This window comes from Agelaius tricolor, unplaced genomic scaffold, assembly GCF_023055355.1.
Source record: "Agelaius tricolor isolate 1412-34295 unplaced genomic scaffold, bAgeTri1.0.p SCAF_11, whole genome shotgun sequence".
Taxonomy (NCBI): Eukaryota; Metazoa; Chordata; class Aves; order Passeriformes; family Icteridae; genus Agelaius; species Agelaius tricolor.
Genome location: NW_027269271.1, coordinates 4,548,637 through 4,566,677, shown reverse-complemented (window position 1 = coordinate 4,566,677; position 18,041 = coordinate 4,548,637). Strand labels below are relative to the sequence as shown.

Here is an 18,041-nt window from a genome sequence, read left to right as displayed (position 1 = left end):
GCAGAAATAAACCACTACAGTGCAGACCAATACACACCTGCACCTTGGCCTCCCATCACCTGTGCTCAGCCCTGGAACAGCCAGTGTTCTCACTTTCTGCCAGTCAGCTTTTCAGCAGTGATTTACAAATAAAAATAGGAACAATCTAACTACCTAATCAAGTGCATTATATACCATATGAAACTGTTCCTAGTATTTGCAAAGCTCTGCTTACACCTGGACTAATCAGCATTAGGACAAACAGCCTACCTGCACAGCAACCATTATTTTTATGCTTTTTCTTGCAAGTCTTTTAAATACACTTAGTATTATGCAAGCCTTATTTGCATTTAACTGGCTCGTGGGTACTCCTGTCACCTGCTGCTTGAAGTCTTTGTGTCAATGTAAGCTCTTGCTTATACACAAGCTTATCTATATGAAAATTCACTGGAGAATTGAAGTTTTGTTTTGTCTTGTCAAAAGACTCAACAGAGCCAGCTCAGAAAGACAACATTCTGCTTTGCAGGTGATACATTTCCACAGTCCAAGTGAATTTCTCATTAGCACAATAACATGCAATAGAATAATACAAAATAATTAAAACCTCCAGTGAAATTATCTTCTGGACCAGCAGTGGTCCTTGCTCCTCAAAGATGTACTTGTTAAAAACAGTTATCAATTGCTCCTTTTTGTTCAGCCTATTTTCAAATTCCACATTTCTGACCAACCAAGACTAACCAAATTTCTATAAAGAATCTTTTGGGGACATATGAACTGCTGGATACTTGAAAGAGCTTTATAAACATGCCACAGAATTACTTACAGAAATCAAATTGAAAGGATCTGACAGTTTTGTTTTAGGGAAAATAGAAGAGAGACATCCTCTCATTCCCAAATCACTGCTTTCTTTCTCCTAAGAAGTTGACAACCAACATCTTATGGAAATATCACTAAGAGCTGCTAGAAAGTAAGCACATCCTCAAGGGTTCTGGTTTCTCCACTGCTTATCTTAATTCCCAATCTGTGAGATTATAAATCAGTTGCTTTATTTTAATGGCAAAGCCCGTGACCTTGGAGAACACTCATAGCTAACAAATAGAATTATGAAATAAATTGCTTCTGAAACATGCCTGGAAGCCTGCTTCGGTGTTGAGGATAGAGCAGCAGGGAGAGAGTAAAGCAGGAGTATTTAGCAGCTCTGCCATTGTGTAGAGCCTTGGTACATTTGCATCCTGCTGGTGTGTGCAGTTGTTCTCCACATCCCCGGAGGATGCGCTGGAGTTAGGGAATGCATACAGATGGGCAACTAAATTGATTAAAGGAATGGAGCAGCTGCCTCCCCAAAAGGGTTATGAACAAGGCAACAGCAAGACTGGTGTTCAACAAGTCACACTACAGCTAGGAGGCACTGGCCAGAAGATTTGATTTGGGACAGAGGAGGGTTTCCTCCCTCCCAGTTACACTTTGTAAGAAGCACACACACGTTTCAGGTGGTAACTCCTGGCAACAACAGAAATCCATGTCCAGCTGGGTCATAGCAGATATTAACAGGGATGCACTGTACCCACTGCCTGAAAACAGGAGAAGGTAGGGAGAAGGTATCTAAGTGCATTTGCCTTTAATGCCCCACCAGTTACAGGTAAAGGTCTTCAGCCAACTGCTCCTCTCCCCTTCCCATACACAGCCTATAATTGCCACTGTCATCGAAAATGCCTCAGCCCTGACTCCTTACCAAGATCTGTGCCTGTAGGAGTTGCCATTTCTACAAAGTAGATGATTCAGTCCCTCTCATGGAGCTGTATATATCTATATAGATATATAAATAGAGACACACATACAGACATACTGTCCTTTCTGGATGTACCAAAGCCTTTCAATTCTGTTTCTCCCCAGCCTAGTGCTGTTTCTATTTCTGTATCTCTAACATCAACTCCTGTCTTGCTGTGGAATTCCATATTTAATGACAACATGAATATATTGTTGGGACTTAATTGGTGAGAAGAATGAGAGATGCTAGCAGCAATTTTTGTCCTTCACTTATATTTCTTAAAGTATTTCTTACTCTGCTTCCACTGCATGGCCTCCAAGGCATGTCCTGTCACTCCTAACAATCCCAAGCCTGGCTATCTCTTTCCAATGCTCATTTTGAGGCACCAAAGCCAAAGATTAGATATTTAGGTTACAATCCAACACTGTGGGCACCACTGTAGACTGTTAAGCACCCGGGGCCAATACAGAAATTGGTATTAATATCACACACCTGAGAGACTGCTTATAACAGACTGATATTTTAAGTAATTAAGTAAGGTAATTAGTGTCACTAAGTATGCACTACTAGCATACTAACATGGTTTTTTAAAAACAAAGCTATATTCAGGCATAGGAAGCTGCAGTAAAGCACTCAGACTTTGTGTTCTATCAGCTCAAAGCCTACATTTTGTCACAGATAAAAACAAAAGCTACTGAAACTAAGGATATGAAGTTTCAGTACCAAAAGCTGGTTTTGCTAAAGCTGTGAGTGGATGAAATAAACCACTGAGGTTTTTCCCTGTAATAAAGCAGCAATTCCATTAGTTACTCCTTACTCCAGAGCACCACCACCTAAGTAAGGTCACTGCTTTCATTTCTGAGTCTCCTTAATCTGTGCCATAGGGACAAGGACAGAGCACCACTGCAGAACATATTTCTTGATTCAAACTCCCAGGCTGCCAAATGTTTTCTAAAATATAAACTGAGCAAGCATGTCATGATCCCAGACAGGTTGTTGCTATCTCTAGTCAGAAAGGACCACTTAAACCCTGATTCTCTGTACACTGTTATTTGGATAGATAAGTTAAATGTATAAATGAGATCATCACTCAAAGTCATTCTATCAGACAGCAAACAATTTTATCCTGAAGAATCACGTTACCTTAGGTTAGATGTGACCCCCAGACCACCAGAAATTTGCCAGATTTGTCCTTTGATCAAGGTGAAGTCATCTTAGCTACTCTCAGTAGATCAGATTCAAGTGTAATGGATGTCTAATAAACACTGTGGGACAGAGGACCCTAAGTTATTTCAGACTGATGCTATTCTTTGGAATTGCTTGGAATATCCCAGCTCCAGTGGCTCCACTGAATGCACCCAGGGTACCCTTCCCATCTCCTCTCCTCCTCCGGGCTCCAAACATCCAATGAGAATGTTACCCCTAATCAAACCCCTGTTTGAAGCACAAAAACCAGAGACTAGAAAGTCAGCTCTGTGTGTTAATTAACCTTCCCCCACCATCTGGGAAACAGGCTGGGAAGGCTGCTGCATCAGCCCAGCAAAGCCTGCACTGCACAGGGAAGGACAGTCCTCAGCTCTGGGCTCCCTTGGAAAGATATCATTGCACAGCCATGCTGCACTCACACTCTCAGGATCTCTCTTACAGGCACAGTAGCCTGGAGGGCTGTTCTGCTCTGTTTGAAGAAAGGCATAAAAAGGTACCACATTAACAAAGTAATGTCATTAGACCTAGTTCCAGGCCCACTTCTTGCTTATAAAAATCCTTTTAAGTGTAATGAAATGCCATCAGTTCTAACAGAGACCACTTCATAATACTCCTGTTTCATAAAGAGCTTGTTTAAAGGAGAATATTAAACCTGAATCGAGGAGATTTGGTGGGCTCAGATCCATCTCACAGCTCGGAAATCAAACCCAACAGAGTGACTTTTATGCTTTGTCATCTCTAGATAAAACGGAGTCGTTCTTTTTTCAAACCCAATGAGAGCATATAGTATGCTGTGAGATTAATTGGGCTCCTTGCATTAGCTCAGTTTTCAGAACCATGCTCCTCTCTACTTTGCAAAGAAGTTACCATGAACCTAATCTCCTCTAAATACAACCCAAAATATCCCAGAAAGCCACAGCAGAGTCCCTGTCTTGGCTATAAAATTATAGCTAGAGACAGTCTCTTCTGCTGCATAAGGTTTTTTTCCCATACATGCATTAGGGGAACTTGGCTTAATTAACACTAATGATGAGAAAACCTATAGGGAACTGCTGAATTCTGCAAGCCACCAAATAAAAAGCGTATTGATAAAAAGCCACTTTCCTGCTGGGCGATGCTCTTCTGCATGTTGAACAGAAGATGACGACAATGCCAGGGCTGCTATGCCAGATCCACAGAAGTACAATGAGCCAAAGCTGCTGCAAACGACTACCCTGCAACTTAATGAGGATTAGATTCAGTTTTTCCACAAACACCATTTTAAATAATTTCCTGGAGCAGGAGAAATTTAACTAAAAATGCCAACAGTTAAACGCAGAGAGTTCCTTATGACACTATTTAAAATTCAAGCCAAATGATCAGTCTGCCTGCTGCAGTATTTTGGGTAACCTATATCTGTATTTGAAATCCAGGAGGTACCATTTCACCCAGCTGGGCTGGTACACAGTGGGTTATGAACAGCTGGCAGCAGCCATGGCACAGAGTCAACATTTTCAAACATTAAGGTGGAAGAGGTTACAACAATCCAAACATTCTCATCTGCCTTCAAGTTTGGGAAGTGTTTCCAGTACAGAATCACTGAATGGATAAGGCTGGAATCCACCACAGTGGGTCATCTGCTCCCACCTCCCTTCTCCAGCAGGATCATCCCAGAGCACATGGCACAGGCTTGCATCCAGATGGTTCTGGAATATCTCAGGAGACTCCACACCCTCTCTGGGCAATCTGCCAGTGCACCATCACTGCACAAGAAACAAATTCTTCATGTTCAGCTGGAACAGAATATAGCAGCCTCTACCCAAGCTGAGGCTTTAGAGAGGAAACCCTGCTCCATGACAGCCTGCAAGGTGGTCTGAACAACAGCACCATCTTATCAAGATTACACTATTAAGTAGGAAGGAACTCAGTTGTGACAAGCACTGAAGTGCCATTCAAAAGCTTGTTTCCAAGCCACCCTTTTGTTACTACACCAACAAGGATTTTGTTTCTTTAAAACTGAGCACAGCAACAGCTGACAGAGCTGATGAGGCAGGGGAACAAATAGATCTGAAAGTGAGATCTCCATCAATACTAGGACTTTAAACAGTGCACTCTGTCTGTAGGCTCCAATTCACGCTTCCTCCATGATTTGGCAGCAGCAGCTGAGGATGTTTGTGTCCAGCTGACCACACTGCCATTTTGTCCCATTTCACAGGACAAATCACCACCCCAAGCCTAGCACTCCAATAACTCAAGCCTCTGCCTTTTCCTGACACTGCCACCAGTTCTTCTGCCAGACACCCTGCAGAGAATCAGGAGGGACAGCTGGAGACAGTAATCTCTTTAGACAACTCAGCTCAATCCAACAGGCACCATGAGTCAGGGCACCAGCCTTCCTAAACCTCAAATCCATACACCACAGATGAGCCTTTCCCAAGCAGCCAGAGGATGGGCTTGAGCAATTAACTGCAATATTCCTACTGCCTGGTAATGACAGAACAAGGTTAAAGCATCATTTGAAGCATTTCTCATCCAACTGACATAAGTGTTTAATGAGATTTGTTTTGATGGCACTTTGAATCTTATTTCATCAGTATTTTGAATGCTATTCTCTTTTACTTTTTCTAAACATGATTTATGTATACCCCTAATTCCACAGTCTCACAGAGAAGTTGTTCTGACTTCACTTGCACAAATGTATGCACACACTTTATGTAATCCCATGAAAACAAACATCACTTCATAGCTTGTTCTGTGTTAATTTATTACCTTATTCTATGAAACAACTATGCAGCACATAAATCCCAAACATGCCTCAGAAACTGTATTTATTAATGGAAACGATGATATATTAATAAGCATGAGCTCAAGCCTCTTCTCCAGGCTGAGCTGCTTGGAAGGTTTATTCTCAGAATCGTTTAAGCCCACACCATACATCTTTGATGCTTTAACACACTCTTATTATATTGCTCAACTACCCACCATTTAACAGGCTAACGTCTCTAGTTGGCCAGGAACAAACAAAAAAAAATCCAAAGGCATGCTAATACTTTTCAGATCATTAGCTCTTAAAAAAAATCAGGCATTTACAACAAATATGGCTAGAAAATTAAAAAGAATACTGTAATAAGATACAGAAATCCATGTTCTATTAATGAGGTTTTTGTCTTTATGGAGAAACAAGAATTCACTGTATCAACACTCAATGCCAAATGAAAGCTATAAAATTGGGGGGGATTAAATGAAATCCATCTTTGACTTTTACAAACACTGTCAGAATGTGAACTGTGTGTCTAAGATGCTGGAAGCACAGCTTTTTGTGGCTTGCCTGTCCAGTTCTTGAGGCCAAGACACAGCACTGCTGCCAGATGACACCCATTACCACATTAACATCACCACAAACAGAAGGGCAGCTACCTCCAGCCTCACTGAAAAGATTTTCATCCTGAGCAATCAAGAGGGGTGGATGCAATGATGCAAGGCAATTTCATTTGGTAATGATGCCATTTTGTTTTTGCTTATTTTCCTATATCCCTTTTTCTCCGTATTCTTTGCACATATATTTGCAGCTCTGGAGACTATTGCATTAGTGGCTAGTTTTCCAGTAATTTTCCATGCCCTTTCCATAGGCAGAAAGATAAAACAAATTCCAGGGCCCCTATAGTATCTTAGTTCTTCCTGGTTATCAGTGTTGAGAAGAACTCTTCAAGATACATTTTCATAAAGTACAGCCAGTACTAAGGGGGGGTGGTCCAGAGAAGAGGCTTGACCTAGAGGGGAATTGCACCACCACCTGTCCTCCTAACTGCTTTTTTGTCAATTATGCTAATTTGTTAAATTTATAAAAACTGTATTCGCCCCATGTGGACAGGCTTTGGGGATATTCTCCATGACTACCCCTGGAGGCCTCAAAATAAAGATCCACTTTTATATTACCTTCTATATTATATTGAAAGCATGTGTTGTTTCATCTCTAGGTTGAAAAAGGCATCAGTACCATCCTCCTACCTGAATATTGATTTCTCAAAGTACATTTCTGACACTACAGCATCCATTGTGAGTTCCTGCACTTTCAGGAAAACTTCTCTTCAAAAGAAAAGCAGTCTTAAATCCAATAAATACAATCCTGTTGAAATTGTAAGTAGTGATCATGAAGTTTGTAGGAAGTGAAATATACTTTGCACTACACATGTTAAAGCCACACAGAGAGTTCCTCCTTAAATTCTTCTTAAAACCTAAGGCCAGAGGGAAATGCTCAGTAGAAAGTGAGGGCAAAAAGTAAAATTTCTAATGCTCTGGTCATGTACCTTTATCACAAGTACAGTTCCAAGCCTCTGAGGTCTCTAGTCCAATATCCTGGCCAGAGCAGGGGAAGCTCTGATCACACCAGGTTGCTCAGGTGTGATCCTTGCATAAACTGCATATAGATCCTTCAAGATATTGAAAGAAAAATCCTGAAGAACAATCACTATTTAAAACATTTTGTTTAAAAGCCAGTTCCCAAATTAATCAAAAGATTGCTCAATACTTTTAACAGATCATTTATGAAAATTCATAAAGTTGAAATTCAACTAAAAATTCTCATCTAATTGTCTGCAGATGAAGACAGGTTTCAAGTACTAAGAGAGCTTAATGAGAAAAAGATCTTCCTACTGCCAAATTGTCTGAAATTAGTAGGAAAAAAATGAGGTCCCACTGGCAGCCATGCCACTTCCATTCATTAACCTCCCAATTTCAAGTTAAGTTTTAGCTCTTATGTTGATGAAAGAAAAAACTTCTCTGTGCAGCATCACTGTGGTCAGCAGAAGGTTTACTCTGCAGGTCAAGACTGGAGATAGAAGCCTCTAAAAGCTCTTTTCTGGTGTCAGTCCTTGGTACCAGCAGCCCATCCTGGGACTTGGAGGGCTGTGTTCCAGGGCAGAGTGTCCCTGAACTCTGAATTCAGAGATCAGCACTGACCCCTGCATAACCCTTTTGCTGGGTACAAGTCACATTTAGCTTCTGCTCAAGGGACCCAGACCACAATCATGTACTAGGAAATATATCAGTTCAGCACTCCAGAGAAAGATGGGAAAGTAAGGGAAAGGCTCTGTACTTCACTCAGCTTTAATTAAATAAAAATTCCATTTCAGCCCCAGACAATGTCTGATCTACAGGCCAGAACTTCAGATGAAGGAAAGTAAGAGAACCATGGGAGAAGCACAAACTTCAAGTAAGTTTAGGGAATTATACTTCAAGTTTCCTTGGTAATTCTGCAATTTAAGTCTCCTTATCCAAACATTTCTTGCTCCCTTCTACTTTTGGGAACAGTTCAAATAAGATGGATTTGTCCAGTTTTGAGCTGCCACTTGTAAATAAAGACTCCATTTAAAAAATGGTTTATTTAACAGGCTATAAGTAAAATCCAGCTTTCCTCACTTCTTAAGGAACAGCATCTACTACACTCAAACATAATCCTGTAAAGGGTAAACCCACTTCCATTTCATTCATTTATCTTTACCTGCAAGATAAAGAAGCATTGCTGGTCCCAAACTTAATAAAATGGCTCATCTAATCCCAGGCAGCCCAAGCATTTATAAAAAAAAAATAAAGCTTGTTATGGTAGATTCAGAACTAAAAAGTATCTTGTTAAAGTTTGGCTCTGAGAATTTATATGGACAAATAATTGTAGTCCAAAGTAAAAAGGGCAACAGAAAAATCAAACAGTTCAATGAATACATTAAAAACTCACTCATAATGGATTTTTTTCTTTTAAGCTCACCTTTGAAGAAAGGATTTCAGGTCATGTTACTGAAAAGGTGAACTCAAACAAAAATGCCATCTTGAAACAGAAAATCATACTGTTTGGATGCTAAGAGATACCTCTTCACATCTCATTCCTAAGAAGCAATGGAACAATGAGCAAGCAATGGAAAAAATAAAATGGACACTAAAGGTAAGATGAAGTTTTTGAACACTGGATCATGATTCAACAGATGAGTTGACCAAGGCTTCTCCAGCCAAAACCACAAGTTGTTTATTTCCCCCTCTGTAAATCACTGAGCCTTTAGCTAGTGAGAAAGCCTTTAGATTTAGATAGCTAGTGTCACCTATCCAAAATGTTTTCAAAGTCACTTTAAGATCTTTCAGAGAAATAGTAAACTAATCTAGAACAATTTGAAGTCAGGCAATGACAAAAACCCGCACAAAGCCCCCAAACCTTAGCGTTTACTCATGTTCCCAAAGCTGGGAATCATGGAGCAGGGACAACCAGCTTTCTCATACCCAGGCTTCTGAGAGACACCTCATTGTGGTACATTTCTTGGATTTTCCTGTTCTTTTTCTCAAATATGAAAGACTGCCACATTATTCTCTGAAGGCCCCTGACAGTGGTAAAGCAATTTTCTCCATAAATCATTGTAATGCTAACGCAGCAGTTTACAGACTCATCTTTAAAAGAAAGACTTTACATTTATTGCCACTGCCAGCAGAGAGAAGGAAAGTTAAGCTCTGACAACTGCTCTGTCTGGGGGAATAATAAATGGAAAATTTATTCCTTGGCCCAATTCTAACAAAATTTAATATACTTGTGAAAACTGTAAATACTTTGTACTTAAGAGAAGTGAGTGTATTAAAAAGCCATTTAGCATGCTGAGATATTTGCACATTCATACTGCAAGCGTGCTCAAGTCCCCCTTGATGTTACAGCCAAACTCAGTAACCTGCAACAGCAAAGCCTCAAATGTGCTTTCCCTGAACATTCTTCTTCATAATCTGGTTTTTCTTGAAGAAAATAAGGGAAAAAGGACAAAGGGTTGAAATTTTCCTTCTTTGCTTCCTCTTTCTAAAAGGCAACTGGAGCATTCCTAAACATTTAATCAGATTTGTTTTAGTAACACAACATACATATGTTTACAGTTCTTTATTAGTCCACAGTTAAGTTCAGAATCCATTAACATTCCTACCACAAGGCTCTCAGGAGGGTATTGCTGCTGCCCAGTTCCAGTTTTTTCAGCCTATTTGTACACAGTCTTTAATTACACTTTTCACCCTGTTAGCATAAACCCAATTTTATTTCACTTCTAAACATCAGTGTTTTGCAGATAAGGATTATTTACATCCTTCTCCTTTGTGAACCTAAAGGTAATACATCTTATTAAAAAAAATAAATTGTTTATGTCAGCAGATCTTTTGGAGTCATCTGTGAACTTTATGTAGGGTTAGAGCAACCAAACCAAACCTCTTGTATTTTGTCTATCTGTAACAGCAACTTATTAAAAAAAAAAAAAAAAAGGAAATTTAACTTCTGGTCAGTTTTATTTGTATATTGAAGTATACTTAAAATATCCCTTTAAAATACTGCCTAAGAATTTTATGAAGACTTCTTATGTGTTAGTCTTGTATTAACTCTGTATTTAAATCCATTTGTCTCAACAGCTAAACACCAAGACTTAACCTTCTGCCATTTCATCACTGGTTCCTAGTGCATGCCCAGGAAAACATTTAAAAATCAGTGTAGTGTTCCAAATAAACAATAAAACTTTTCACAGCACTTCAAAAGCATTATTTCACTTTTTAAGTACCTTAATTTGGCTCATGTGTGAATGCCTAAAAGCTGCTCTGATTTAGTTTCACAGACTCTCTCAACTTGAGACTATATCAGTTTAAATTAAAAAAAAAAAGGTGAACACTAGCCTGCATTGGCCAACACATATTAAGTGTAAATTCTTGATTAACAAATCCTGATTTACAGGAACTGTTTGAATAGCCAGAAGAACAAGAATAGCCAACAAGAACAATGGCAGCAGCACATTCAGCAAAGCTGCTGTACCAAAGCACTTAAGGACATGCTCAGATGTGAGCTGTCTTAGCCTACACACTAAAACCTCTAAAATTTCTCAAATGCTTTGATCAATAAAAAGCATGAGCAGGGGAGAACACTGACTTGAAAACCCAGTTACTTTTCAGTAAAATGCATTTAATTACCAATTCTAAGACTGGCTTGAAGAGGCTTCACTGTAACTTCATTATGACAGTAATAAACATTTTTCAAACTTGTATTTCACCCAAGAATTAGAATGCCTTCAAACATGAGTGTGATTTACTGTCCTTCCAGCATTTTCTAAGCAAATACCACAAAAATGCTGCTCTTGCAGAATGCCAAGGAGAAGAAAGGGCAAAGGAGCAAAATCCAATCCATGCTGAACTGGTAGTTGAGAAAGTTTGTCTCCATTGCAGTGAGATTCCCATCTGCATTTCACTGCAGCTGGTGTGAACCCAATCAGTGCAGGTTAAAGATACGTCACATTCCTGATTACTGTGCTCTGACCTCTGCCTAAGTCGGACATTACACATTCCTGCTACAGATTGCACTAGTTAAGGAATCAATGCTGCTTTAAACAAAATCTGTGCCACACAATGCCTCCAATTTCTTCAATAGTGCAAATTTCTTGGAGTTGCTCAACAAATATTTAAGCTCTCCTGTCGCTTTCTGTGTGGCCCATTTGGAAGGCACTCGATGAAAAGTCAGAAAACCCAAGTTTAATCTATCTATCTATCTTGTCAACATAATGTTTTTTCCAAAACCTCAGGTATGGTCTCTTTGGATTTCCTTCTCCCCATATATAAAACAGAGATGATACTACTCCTTCTCTCAAGAGACTGCTGTGAACAAACATTTAAATCAGTGAAATGTGCTTGCAAGAAGCTCAAACAGGTCCTGTACATATGCCATGCAGAGAAGATTTCCTAGTTAAGATATTCCATCATTTTTCCACCCCAAGGAGCTCCAAAGACAAACTACCACAAATAAGCAAAACCCCCAGGGTGGGAGAAACCAGTTTAAGGTTAGTGCTGCAGCAATTCTCATCCTCTTCATGTGCTCTATTATAGCCTGATCCCTAAGGGAGCTGGTTCATGGACCTGAACTAGAAGAAAATGATTCTGTTGAAAGACAGTCAAAGGCATTTCACCAGCTATGTGTCAAATTTGGTCCACAGGAGGCTCAGATGAGCTTCAGCAGCAGTACACAGGACATGATCTCCCGGCACAGCTGGGATACAGAGGAATTGCTGGCAAGAACAGAACTGTTGCATTGCTGTAAGTTAGTGTTCAGCACTACAAACACCTTCCAAAGCCCAAGACTTCAAGCAATCACAGCTAAAAACAACTCAGCTTTTTAATATTTGCCATTGTGACTGGACCGACCAACAAAATGTAAAACCACCACAGATTCTTAAGACTACCAAACAAGATGGTTGGCTTTTAAAATGCTAGAACTGCATCACTTACAACACAACTAAGCCAACATGAAGACAACAGGCTTTGTACAACAGCTGCTGATACTTGCACCTCAAAGGTTCTGGATTTGATCTTAATCAATACCAAAAGGAATCAAAAGTACTACTGAGGTACCCGAGTGCCTTCACAGATCAATGTTAGTCACAAAATCATCACACGCAGTTACACATTGGCAAAACTATTTTTGGGAAATATATATTTGTGGCATATACACCAACAGCAACTTGCTTAATATGGGTTATTCAGTCAGCCTCAGCAGCCCACACCCAGATGGTCAGCACCCAGTGCACCCTACCTGGACACTATGCTGGAGCCATTGTAGAGGTCACTGGCGTAGGACAGCGTTGCCAGCGGTCGGACAGAATTGTAGCGCGTGAACTTGGACAGACACTCCTGAAACTCATCCAGCTGGCTGGTGGTTCTGCTGTCATCTAGGAAGAGGCAGCAACATTGGAGGGGGCAGAAACAGAGTAAGAAGGTAAAATCAACAGCAAACAAAAAGATCAAGATCTATGTCTCTGGGTGATGCTATTAATTTGGAGAGGATTCTTGGTTAAAATCAGGCTCTCTCATCTCTAGCGTTCTCTGAAGGCATTCTGAGCTTTTCAGAACACAAATAAAATCTCTCCACTGCAATGCTGGGTGAACCTACTGTGCTGAGAATCTGCCTAGAAGTCAAATACAATTTTGTAAGCTCATTTATTTTACTCACATTCAGAGCCTGTGGCCCACATAGACTATTAACAGAAAACTTTTAAGCATATGAAAATGCACTGCAAAGGACATGTCTAGTTTTCAACAGAGGTGAAAGTATACCCCTTTCCCTGTTCTGTTACAGTATGTCTACATTTGGTGTCAATTACATTCAAAATACTTTTAGTAAAAAATACTTCTCTTGTTATTCCAAAAGCAACAGAGCTAAGGGAGAATCATTTCAGGGCTGGAGAAAGAAGACAAGCATGAAACCAGAAGGCTCCCTGTACGAGAAGTTTTGTGAAAATTATGACCTTCAACAGACAAGGTGAAATTGAGCCAGCTTGAATAATGATGATAAATATTCTGTGGGAAATGGAACAGTTCACTGCAAAAGTTAAAAGCAAATTGCATTGTAGATAGTTGAAAGTTATTCACTGAATTCTCAGAAGTCCTAACTTTTCTTGGTAGGAACATAACTTTATTTAAACCATTTTAAATTTTAGTATTTTGTAAATAAGGAAAAATTCCTAACTTACAGCAATGCCTGAAAAGTAAATCTGGATTCCCAATATGATCACATATCCACAGCCAAACATCAGGTAGTGCCTTCAGGCTTCATAATGAAGCCCCAAATTTGCAGCAATTCTCAGAATCCTTTCTTTAATGTTTCCACCCTCACTTTCTTTTTGCACCAGTTCATTTTAGGGGGGCTCCAGCTAACACTGCTGGTTTACAGGTACTGCACACCTCAGCATCCACTGCAGCAGCAGAGAAACCACACATTTACACATACACACACCAGAGATTAAATTCCACCCACTAGTTAAGCCAGCCTTATCAGCAGCATAAGGAAACAACAAGATCCATTTATTAGAAAGGCTTGGAAATACCAGGGTGAAAAAAAGAGAGGCTGATTTATAAAAGCAAAATCCAGCTGTGATTTCTTATGGGAAAACACAGAGAATAATCATTTCTGCACTCTGGTAATTCCTTGCCATCAGAAATTGTTATCTCTATACTTGTAAGGCATTTTGAAGTGTCCCTCTTTTGCACTGTTTAATGTTTGAGCATATAAAGGAACAGTGAAGGCTAGTAATTAGCATGCTTAGGGGTACTAGCAAATACATTATCCATGTTAGAGGGATGAAAAGGTGCAAAATGAACAAAGTGCTGCTCTAAATTAACATCATCAGCCCCTGACCACTACAGGAAACAGCTCGAGAAGCAACACAAACATCAGTGAGGGTTTTTCAAAGACTCTCTTCTCCTTCAGCACTGTGATAGGGACAAATAGCTGCTACCCTCCTATTTCCCTCATTTAGAGATCAAGCACACAGTCCTCCTATAATTTATTCCCTGTGTGTGCCTGGAAAACCGAATATTATTTCTCAAGACATTTTCCCTGTCGAAGTGCAAGGCCATTTGATAATTACAGTAATGTTGTGTCTCCACTCCCTACTCAAACAGTCAGAGGCACTTGTTGCAAAAAGCTTTAAATCCACATTAAATCCCATTTAAAATGTGTCAAGATGCAGGAATGACTTAGGAGAGGAAAACTTAATCAAGTATCATAGGTTATCCCTTATTTAGGAGAAAACCTACACTTGCAAATCCTCTGCTCTTGGTGCAACTGACACATAGAAATACAAAAAAACAATTTCACTGCATTCATATTTATAGTTCCAATTATGAAGAAGAATGCCTTCTACAAGGGAATGCTGGGAAAAGCCCCATTTGTTATCCTTGGTTAATAAGTTTTATTTTTACATAAACACAGTTATGCATCACCAAGACAGCTCTGCATGAAAACATCTCAGTGTGAGCTGTAAAGAAGTGCATTCTGCAAAGCACCTGCTAGCACTTCACAGGGATCTGGCTGGACACATGCAATGTGCTTCTCCAGTCTTTCAGATATTGAAGTAACCTCCCAACATGCTGCATTCCTTGCTAAAATCATTTTGCTGTGCACAATGAGAACTGAGCCAGTCCATGCTCTCAAGTAGGTAGAAGATTTATTTACTTTAAAGAGTGAGCTCCCCTCAGACAGGCTGCAGCCTTTATATTTGGAGCCATTTATAAATTAACTTTTAAAATTACTTTTAATTTATTTATTTTAAAGAGACTAAAACGAAATTCACGGAGAAGAAAAAAGCAGAGGTTTCTACCCCAGCAATCCTGCCTTGGGAGGTTGGTCCTTGCCTTCCAAAGCAATAAGTAAAGACAGAGTTTTGCAGTAAAGACTTTGCTGCAAAAACCTGTGCCTGGCTTCCTCTCACCCCTAAGTGGTGTCTCCCACCCCCTGAGGGCTGGCTGCTTTCCTTGCAGTCTGTCACACTCAATATGGGCTGCAGCTCAAAGCTTGGTGCTGCAAATCTCTTGCCTGCTACAGGCCATTGCCTGAAGCTTTTCTTGCCAAGCTGGTTTCTCCTCCAGAGAGGTTACAGAACAACCCTCCTCATCCTCAAGACACACTTATTTGACCCTCTCATTTCTTAGGAGAATTTTGTGTGTAATTAAGACCCATGCATCCAGCAGGCAATTACTCTAGCTGCTGTCACACTGTTACTCAATTATGAATGAGGCAATCTAGGCAATTTTGAAAACAGCTTCTAATTCTCCAAAACAAGCCTTAAATCTAAGGTGTGCCCCATGGGACAGCAGCGCTGCTGCACACTCAGCTTCTGTAGTCCAAACCATTTGTTAACCAAGACACAATCTAGATAACAAAGGATAACCTCCACACGTCCTCTTGCATGCTAAATACAGGACAATGTATCCATTTATGTTTGTACCTCTGTAGCATTTCAATAGCAATGTTTTTAACTACTGGGTTTATACCACATCTAGTGGAAAGACAGCTCAACCACTGCTTTCAGGCATTTTCATCTTCAGAACAGGCACCAGAGAAATTGTTTATTGTGGATGTTGCCCTTCACAGTAAGGGATTACAAAGCAATACATGTGCCCCTCCAAAGTGACAGGATTAAGTTTTCCAAATTTAGCAACTTCAAAGATTGGTCTAGATTAGCAAAATGGGATGATGTGAGGAACACAAATGTGTACAGCCACACTCTCATGCAAGGAAGAAGAGAAAACTGCTCTCTCAAAAGCAAAGCTTTTCTTCAAGATGTACCTGACAGCAGAGGTGGAACACCACGTGAGAACTCACCCGAGACACGAGTCATCCTGGTGGAAAAATAGCACTGCTCCAGGTCCTCAAAATGGGCCGTGAGGCGCTTGCGGCGCGAGGCCAGCGTGCTGTTATACCATGGCTGCTTTTTGGTCTGAGGGGGGAAAGCACAACGCTTCAGAAAGTTAAAAGCCAGGCCTGGGTTTCACTTCTATAGATTTTACCCAATTATAAGAAATTATACAATATGTGCAATAGGTCAGAAGTGTAAAGTGACAATAAATGAAGGATCTTGGCACTGTCAACAGTTATTTCTTAGGGTTCTACGCTGCACCCTTTAAAATAACAAAAACAAATCCCTGCTCTTAGATAGTTTTTGTTTCCTGAACCTTAGAAAATTTAGTGATTCTGGCTTCACATACAGGACAGGCAATCCCAAACCTTGGGGAGTCCTGTCTTGCATTTATACAGATAGCATAGACCAACTTGCAGCTTCACAAATCAAACAGATTGTACAACAAATACTCCCCAGATCCTTGGCAGACAGCTCATTAAAAGAGAAGGAAATGTTTATTTTAATGAGTTAGTTACTGAATTACTTCTTTTGAAGCAACTCAGTAACTCTCTGTAAAACTAAGCAAATAAAGCAGAAGCAGAAGACAGCATGAAGTTCAAAGGTTAATTGAAAAGAAGCTCCTGAAGCTCATCATTAAAGCCATTTCCCAACCTACCCAAACAGTAATAGTGAGATGTAGGAGCAAAGGATTTAAACTACGTGAGTAATCTTTCCTGCAGGAGCAGACACAGAAAATGCAGTACTCACCATTTTAATCACAAGTGATGAAAAGGAATGAAACCCTCTACTACACAAGAAGCACAAAGAGCTCCTTGCATTAGGTTTTATTTAAGAAGTCTCACCTACCACATCCTCAAAGCTCCATTTTAAAAGATTTTAGAACCATCAAGCTCCCTAATGAGCAACATCCTTGAGCAAGTACAGGGTCTGTAGTGCTACTCAATGGCACTAACAAAACCCACCTCGTGTCCAACTCCCCCTCAATCCATGCAGGGGAACAGCCTGTCCTCATTACAGCCACCCACCAAGCCAATGAGAACAAAGTAAGTTTACAGCCCACTCCAATTTGTTTGTACCTGTATGAAAAGCAATCTAACATTTTAGGAAAAAAGCAAACCCCAAGCAGTGAAACCTCCAAGCCAGCACTTCCCACACACTGACATGGTGGCTCACACTTGCCTGTGACAGCACCCTTGGTCCTCACAGCTTGTTTCATCTCAAAAACAGCTCCAACCTCAACACACAACACTGGGAAGTGTTCCTACATCAATACCTTCTTCAAGTACCATTTTCTAAAATTTTACATCTTTAAAAAACATTTAACAGAACACTTCAATAGTCCCTTCCCATATTTTTTGTGCACCAGCCTCCAATGTCTCAGTCTCTCTGAGCACATCAGTAGTGATTTGGGCTCAAGACAACTTCAGGCACTGAACAGTCATTTCAGTCTCAAGGCAAGCTGCCTGAACCACAGTGAGTGACACAACCCAAACCCAAGCCTGATCTGCCAGATCCCAGCCCACACTGAGATGGAATCCAGCAGGTAAGAGTTTGCCCACTGCCTCCCAAGGAAGATCCCTGTGGAGCTGGTCTCAGGCTGGCAACCTGCTCATATTTTGCCCAAAAAATAGATCTTCATTTTCTATGAAGCTTGCTCCCTGACTACTTTCTAAGCAATACTGGGCAACAGGAAGCAAAAATTAGAAAAGATAGAAAAGATACCCAAGCAATTTTTATTCAGTGGCTAAAACTACTATGGTTGCCCTAGCTGAGAATATCAGCTAGGACTCCTCTCTTATCAGGAGTGATTTTACTGTCTGAACTCCATCAGATACTCTAAAGACTGCTCTAACAACTGTGAAAAAGCTTCTAAGCTGCACACAAGCTCCTTATTTCTAGCAGAAAAAGGTACTGCCATTAAATACTAC

At 40.2% G+C, this 18,041-nt stretch overlaps 1 protein-coding gene across 2 annotated transcripts in view; it reads right to left on the bottom strand.

Annotated features, from left to right (window-relative positions):
* COP1 (COP1 E3 ubiquitin ligase) overlaps nucleotides 1-18,041 on the bottom strand; it is a 125,802-nt gene that overhangs the window by 74,674 nt on the left and 33,087 nt on the right. For both annotated transcript variants that reach the window (XM_071435895.1, XM_071435896.1), the window contains exons 10-11: nucleotides 16,077-16,191; nucleotides 12,507-12,642 (exon numbers count right to left, since the gene is read on the bottom strand). In XM_071435895.1, coding sequence (XP_071291996.1) covers nucleotides 12,507-12,642; nucleotides 16,077-16,191 — 251 coding nt within the window. The remainder of the gene's footprint in view (nucleotides 1-12,506; nucleotides 12,643-16,076; nucleotides 16,192-18,041) is intronic.